Genomic DNA, 7,188 nt, shown 5'->3' on the forward strand with positions numbered 1-7,188 from the left:
CTCTCCGTCGTCCACACCGACGGGGAGAGCACGTCAAAGGGAGGCTGGAGTGTACTATTACCTCCCGGTCATCAAGGGAGTACACGAAGAAACGACGACCGTGTTGCAAACACACAATGAGAGATGCATCCTCCTCCTCGTCCGGGTTCCAGGTGCATGTGGCAAGAATACCGTCGTCGTCGTCCAAAAGTGTCATCGACTCCCCTCCAGGCTCAGTGCAGGTCAGTCTACCAGAAGCCCATTGGCACACAAGACACTGCAGTGAAGCTGAAAACATCGACTTGACAACGTAGTCATTGGCACTACGACAATTAGCATCGACGGCAACGACGCGTGAAAGGGGCGACAACGGAGGAAAACTTTTAAAGCAACAGGCCTCCATACTGTTATTGGTTCTGCTTCTGTTGGAACGATGCAAGACAACACATTCACCGCCAGGTCCCCGCAACAGCCAGAAAAAAGGTGCATCCTCACATCCCTCCAACGCCCATTCCAACGAGAGTGGCCTCTTTTCATAATCGTCAGTCACTGTCACTCCGTGTCGTGTCTCTTGCCATCCAAGAATGGGCACCTCAACACCACTACGTGGCGCGCCCATGGAATTGTACGGATAACAAACAAGATGCGGAGACACATTCATCGGGGATGTCTCATTCAGAAGTGGGAGGCCAATGACCCCATGTTCATCAAGGATATAGGACTTTGGTCGCATATTCCATTCAGTTTCATTCATGTTCTTAAAAGTTGAGTTTGATTGGTCGAGCAACGGACTCCGTAAAACTGGAACCTCATCATCTTTTGCCATTATTAATACCCTCTTCTCGTCATTCCTGAAGAGTTCAAAAAAATCTTCATCATCCTTTGCCGTGGCGTTGGCCTCCAAGGTACCAGCAGGATGAGGAACCTCTTGGGAACTCGTACTCGCGGAACGCCTGGAGAAGGTTGCAGTGCGGCGGTTAGGGGCGTTATTACTTCTCCTTTCCAAAGGGGAAACCACTGGAATAAACTCACGGAAGACATGATGGGGCATGGACTCCAGCGTCACTTCAACCACCACCGTCAATGCCACACCTGCCTCATCATGCTCATCTTTCACCGCGATCGCCATGCAAAAACGGAATATCCAGTGTCCCTCCTCCAAAAAGCGTCTCTTGCAAGCCCCCGCATCCAATTGCTTCCTTCCCAGCAAGTAATTTTTCCCTTGAGGATCCTTCTCAACACATTCAAACACCATTTGCGTGACAATTTCATCAGTACAGACCTCCACACACACTTGAAGTTCCCTTCTGAAAGCAGGAGTTAATTCATCTTTTCTTTGGTACTTGAGATGACTTTCCAAATGCGTGAGTTTGTCATCGAGCGACACGTCTTTCACGACAATAGCAGGAGGTGCCAAGAGAAGAAGTGTAACCTCCAACGGTGGAATAATGCCATACTGTGTGCGAGGGTGAGTGACGAGCAGGGTGTGAAAGGAATTGACTTCAGCATCATCAAGGAGGACATATGGAAACGTTATTATGCAGGCAGCACCGCCATCTGTCGCGGTCTCAGCGTACGCAAGTATACTGCTGCTCTCTGTGAGCCCCCCGTTCCCTGCAATATATGTCAGAACAAATGGGACTCGTTGAATTCTCTTAAAATAATACTCGTTAAACTCCTGCCAATATCCACCGCCATTATCCTTGGCGCCGCAAGCAACAAGGCGAAATTGAAGCTCTACTCCAGTATTACGAAGAACGGGGATGGCACCCATGCCCACATGCATGCACTCCTGCGGGACACAGCCCTCATCTCCTTCCACCACACTCAGATGTACTCGAGGCGAACACATCACCAGGTGCGCCAAGACGCCCTTTCCGTGACTAACTCGTTCCGCCCCAAAAACCAATCGTTGGTGAGCCACACGGGATAAAAGCCTGGCCTGAAGAAGAAATAACTTTTTCCACCACAGCTTCCAAAAAAGATCTTCCTTTTCCATACGTGCCAAAAGCTTCTGCACCTCAGAGGCGTCCTGAAACAAAGAAATGCGTTGCTTCTCAAACGCCAACATCGCCGCCTTGCGCGCATGAGCGGCTTCCAAGAGTTCGGCTCGCATCTTCAAAAGCGCATCAGCGGCTACAAAAACTCCACACATTGGAACAAGTGTGCACCATTCACACAAAGCGATGCGAGTGTGAGCAAAGACAGCAGGTGGTGCCTCCTGTGTTCTCTTTGTGACGACGCACCGCGGCAACAATAAAGAAAGAGGGACGTAATAGAATATAAAGAGGAAGAAAAAAAAAAAAAAAAGGGGTCAAAAAATCCAGCCAACAAGAAGAAACCTCCAAAGGAAAAGAGACAAACAATATAATATATATATATATATCATAATGAACCAAAAGCATGCGTAATCCATGAATACGCGCAAATATACCTCTTACCGTCCAACCATCGGCTGACTGCCTGAATCAGCACACCCCACATTCCTCTCCCCAATTGTCAGAGGAATGACATCTCCCATAAAGTGGTGAACATCCTGCCAAAACACCTTGAATACTTTGTGTCTCACCGCAGCGATGGATAAAAGGGCATTGAGAGTTGCATAACAAAAAATGCTGTGCCGCTTATAAAGTAAAAAAAAAAAAAAAAAAGAGAGAGAGAGAGGGATCAATCGTCATTTCCAGCCATATCGTTTCCCAAGCGACGAACCGCTTCAATGTCTTCCAGGCGCTCCTGTGCCTCTTCAGGCAATCCCTTGTTCGCCTGGAAGGGGGCGTCATTGCTACTCCGCCTACCACAATACTGTTGGTACAATTGTTGTTGTTTTTGTTGTTGAGGTTGCTGTGAGGCCGCTTCAAAGCTACGACGACAAGGCAAGCTGTTGGCACCACGAGCCTGCGGCATACGCCTCTTCAATGAGGGTTCACTGTGCACTGGCTCCCCCTTCGCCAACTGGGCGTCAAATCGATCTAGCGCCTCTGATGTTGGGAGAAAATCTTTTGAGTCATCCTGCAGGTATGTGTCCTGCAACATAGGGTCCACGTCCGTTGTCACTGTTTTTCTGGCCATCATCTTCGAAATTTGTGTAATGTATATATGTATGTCTCCTCCTCTCTCCAAGACCTTTTTCTTGTGTTTTCTTCGCCTCCTCCCTGCGACCTCGTCCCTTTCCTCACGCCGTACTCTGCCGAACCGCAACTGCACACACACACAAAAAAGGGAGAGATAAAATAAAAGGCAAGCACCAGCACCGCGTGAATTGCAGGGTGGGAGCCTCTCTGTGCATTCGCAGCAAGAGACGTCAAAGGACGCACCGAAGAGAACACACAGCCCCCCCAAAAAGTACCGGAATCCAATCAACATTTAAATTTTCACAGAAAAGAAGAAAAAAGAAAAAAAAAAAAAAAAGGGTTTCAAAGGGGCGTAATAATAATAATTAAAAAAAAAAAAAAAGGCTTAGTTATTTATTCCCAATAAAGAAAAAAAAATAATGATAAATAAATAAACAACAAACACTAAATAAATAAAAAAAAAATAAAAAACAAATTTTATATTACACCCACATATTACGAACATTTCTTCCTCATCCTTAAAAAAAGATATAAATAAATTAAAAATAAAAAAAGAAAAACTATTTGTAAAATAAATGTCTTCAGAAGCCGGCGAGGGCAACGGTGAGCCATCCGAGCATCAGCGTCACACCACCAACGGGTGTCAGCCGCCCTATCACCTTGCCCGGCACACCAAAACCCATCGCGTAAATGGAGCCAGCGAAGAGAGTGGTGCCCAAAAGCAGAAGATGAAACGCACGGTTGAGACGCCTGGCGGCAGAGCCGTCGGGATCAACGCCCTTCAAGGCGGTAAAGACGGCCAACAACGCGGTGGCATGCAGGAGGTTGAACTGCACCGCAAGACCCCATGCTTTCTGCATCTCGGGCGTCATTTTAGGGCCCAGCACGTGCTCGCCAATGCCACCGGCCGCAACGGCGATAAAGCCCAAAAGACCAACAACAATCATAGCTGTATCCTTTACCTTCGCCATAGTGTGCTTTGTATCCTGGATTTCTTTTTTTATTATATTACTGTTGTTATTGGTTGGTTCCTTATTTATGAGCTGACGTTTTCTTTTTTCGCAGAGCAAGTGAGTGTCAACCAAAAAAAAAAAAAAAAAAAAAAAAAAAAGGAAGAGTAAAATGGAGGATATGGGGTGTACGTGCGTTTCATGGACATGCAAATGCTTCTTGAAGAAGCATTTTGACGGTAGAAGCAGAGACGTTTATTTTTTCCAAATTGACGGTTGATTTCTGCATTATTTTGTGTGCAACAACTTTTTGTAAAGTTCGATAAACTGAGCAAAAGTCACCCTACCCCCTTTTTGTAAAATTGTTTGAATCCATGAAGACTCGTTGCCAAATATGCGTTCAAGTGCCATGGCGTTCGATTCGCCGGCGCTAAGGTAAATTAGCTCCTGTAGCGCCTGGATGACCGTTTGTGGGGCAAGCGTACATGTAAATGGAGTCTCCAGTGCCCAATCTTGTAGGCGGAGGTCAAAGGCGTCGTCCTCCCGTTTGTTACATGTGCCACACGAAACCTGTAGCTCTTGCATGAGAAGATCCTTCCACCATATGCTCAGGTCGAGAAGTGTCTGCTCGTCCAGATCCAACGCCCCACTCCCGATATCTTTCTGAGACTGGGAAGCCCGCCTTGTGACAGACGATGTCTCCATCAAATTGCTCCGATCAGTTCTTTTTGAATCCTCCCGCCGAGGGGTGTGGAGCTCAACGTAACTTCTTCTCCCTGCTCGTCGAGAGGGTGTGCGTGAGGCGGCCCTGCCACACAGAGAGGCGTTTCTCCTGCCTTGTACGTGCGCGTTTAATTTGTTTGCTGACGCCGGTGTTTTGCGCAAACGCAGCTCATTGATGTCTTCGTAATCGAGTGGCCTGCGGTGCGTGGGTGACTTGTACTCGAGGGCACCGAATGGGATACGCATCGATAGACTGCGGGTTTCCTCGAAGCTCGGCGTATGTATCAACGGCGAGACGTTCACTGTGGGATGAAACGTGCATTCCGCCATATCTTTCTCTTCTCTACGGGCGTTGATTTCTTCGCCAATGCAGCGGAGACGGTCCCGGCGACGCGTCTCCCACAATCGCTGCCGCTCGCAGAACGCCTTAATTTGAATCGGAGAAGTCGCAGCCCTCGCCGTTGGCATCTCAGGCGGTGGACAGCGGCGGGGCGCCGATGAAGGCCCGGCGTCCCCCTGTCGCCTGAGCTGGAATGAAGAAGCAATAGCAACACTAACGCCCGGGGGTTTGTCTGGCGGCGAGAATATTTCTCCGTTGGTCTTCGTCGTGAACTTCACGTCCTCGTCAAACAACAGTTCACGTTTCGTATCGGCGTGTTGTGAAAGTCGACTGATCTGATTTGCAACCTGCCGCGGTGAAAGCCGCAGTGCGGCGGACTCACGCCGCGCGTAGTCCTCACGTTCAGCTGCACGCTGCCGCCGCACAGCAATGTCGTCTTGCATGCGTTCCAGCAGTGGGGGGTAATCCTTCGTGATACGGCGGGAGTTGCTCTTTGTATTGTGGGGCGTGGATACATCGTCGTTATGTTCACCGTTTGTCCTGCTCCACTCCTCACCGTCCTCCACCGTGCCTCGCACTTGCAGTATCTTTTGCGGCCCAGGCGACATCTGCCAGGGCTGGCTGCAATTTTTCTCCTCTAGCTGTTTGAAACGCCTTTGCTCCCACTGCACCAAATCCTCGTGGGCCACATGCAGCCCGTGCCTTTTTATCACGAAATTCCCGTTTATGGCGGGCTGAAAAGACAAACCCTTCGCCGGATCGAGGTGCAATTTGAGAGCTTCACGTTTCTCTATCTGACGCGACGCCCATCTGAAAAGACGCTGAGCCGTTGCGTCCTTCTTTCTCCAGCGGAACTGTCGTCTCGCAACACCGTCCAGCCACAGCAGCACGCTGGGGTTTTGTCGGGCACGCGTCAATGTTCCAAGAGAGGCAAGAAGTGAGATGCCGTAAGTGTCGGTGTCCCGAAGAATGTCCGCGGGCGCAGAAGACACCGTGAACGGTTGCTTTGCAGTACTGCCTTGTTTCAACAACAGGCGGTCAAGCAGAGGTCTGGAAGACGCCTCCACAGGGATAGAATCCATGATGCCTTTCTCCCGCCGCCAGAATGGATGTGCACCAGGCTCAACACTCTCCCTCCTACAACCGCGGACCATTACGCGGGATAATCAGAGATATTGAGAGACGGGAAAGAAGCCATGGCAATAGGGGAAAAACAAACACATCAAAGGAAAAAAAAAAAGAGGGACTTCAACACACCCAAGATGGCAGAGCGACGCCAAAGACGATCATGACCGCCAGAGTGCGCAGAGCAAAAGGCAATGAGAAGTAAATTCCTTCACTCTACTCGGAGGGCTGCAAATATTAGTAGAAAAAAATATCATTTGTGCAGCCAAACTGAGACATTCGACACATCGTCTCCAAATGGACGTGCCGGTGACACCATGACAAGATTTGTGCGGTGCGATCCCGCCATTCACGGGTCGTCGTTTGTGGCAGCAGTCAAACTTCCATTTTCTCCAAGCGTTGAGGGGCACGCAACAATAGACAGAGTGTTTCAGCGTATTCGCTCAGTCAACGCACCCACGGCTGTCGCCAAACCCCTCGTTGCCTTTCTGTCGACAGATTCTGGACTCGATAAGCAGACGTGTGAAATGCGTGCATGGGCCGTATTCTCATGATGCCTGCACGATGTGACGTCTACCACCCAATCCTTTTCCAACTCTCCTTTCAGCCCATTTCTGAGCTTCCGGCGTCGCCCCTTAACGGCCCTGAGAAACGCTCCGGGAGCCGGCCGCTGCACGGTGGCCCACCCGACAAACAAAAAAGACCCCAAGAGGAAAGAAACGCAAGTGGTTCAAGAGGATAATCACATTGATGAAACCAACACGAGGGCGACGGCCCCCTCCACCGCGCAGGGGCGGGGCGGCCATTCAGCGAATGGAAGCCATTGGCTCCGCCCACCACCACCCCATTTCTCACAATTCAAAGATAATCCCCTCCTCCCCTCCCCTCAAATAAAAAAAAAAAAAAAAAAAAAAAAAGAAAAAAAAGAAAAAAAGAAAAAGAAGAGATAATGCGGTTTCCCCCTCAATAATAATAATAATAAAAAAACATTGCATATGGC

At 49.3% G+C, this 7,188-nt stretch overlaps 4 protein-coding genes across 4 annotated transcripts, besides 9 other annotated features; all 4 read right to left on the reverse strand.

Annotated features, from left to right (window-relative positions):
• Positions 1-2,134, reverse strand: Tc00.1047053511201.19 (uncharacterized protein; the record flags this gene model as incomplete). The annotated part of the gene is made up of 1 exon (XM_799954.1): positions 1-2,134. A coding segment is annotated over one exon (2,134 nt), but the record flags the coding sequence as incomplete, so codon positions are not given.
• Positions 1-7,188: a sequence feature (heterozygous, Esmeraldo-like haplotype).
• Positions 2,344-2,365: a sequence feature (AT_rich).
• Tc00.1047053511201.40 (hypothetical protein, conserved) lies at positions 2,647-3,342 on the reverse strand (the record flags this gene model as incomplete). Its single annotated transcript, XM_799953.1, has 1 exon — positions 2,647-3,342. The coding sequence occupies one exon, from the start codon at positions 3,340-3,342 to the stop codon at positions 2,647-2,649; it is 696 nt and encodes a 231-aa protein (XP_805046.1).
• Positions 3,357-3,387: a microsatellite.
• Positions 3,404-3,432: a sequence feature (AT_rich).
• Positions 3,452-3,526: a microsatellite.
• Positions 3,569-3,627: a sequence feature (AT_rich).
• On the reverse strand, positions 3,632-4,021 carry Tc00.1047053511201.49 (hypothetical protein, conserved; the record flags this gene model as incomplete). The annotated part of the gene is made up of 1 exon (XM_799955.1): positions 3,632-4,021. One exon carries the CDS (start codon positions 4,019-4,021, stop codon positions 3,632-3,634), a length of 390 nt encoding a protein of 129 aa, XP_805048.1.
• Positions 4,134-4,161: a microsatellite.
• Tc00.1047053511201.58 (uncharacterized protein) lies at positions 4,289-6,217 on the reverse strand (the record flags this gene model as incomplete). Its single annotated transcript, XM_799956.1, has 1 exon — positions 4,289-6,217. The coding sequence occupies one exon, from the start codon at positions 6,215-6,217 to the stop codon at positions 4,289-4,291; it is 1,929 nt and encodes a 642-aa protein (XP_805049.1).
• Positions 7,077-7,131: a microsatellite.
• Positions 7,154-7,175: a sequence feature (AT_rich).

The sequence above is a fragment of the Trypanosoma cruzi genome, genomic scaffold, assembly GCF_000209065.1.
Source record: "Trypanosoma cruzi strain CL Brener 1047053517069 genomic scaffold, whole genome shotgun sequence".
Lineage (NCBI taxonomy): Eukaryota > Euglenozoa > Kinetoplastea > Trypanosomatida > Trypanosomatidae > Trypanosoma > Trypanosoma cruzi.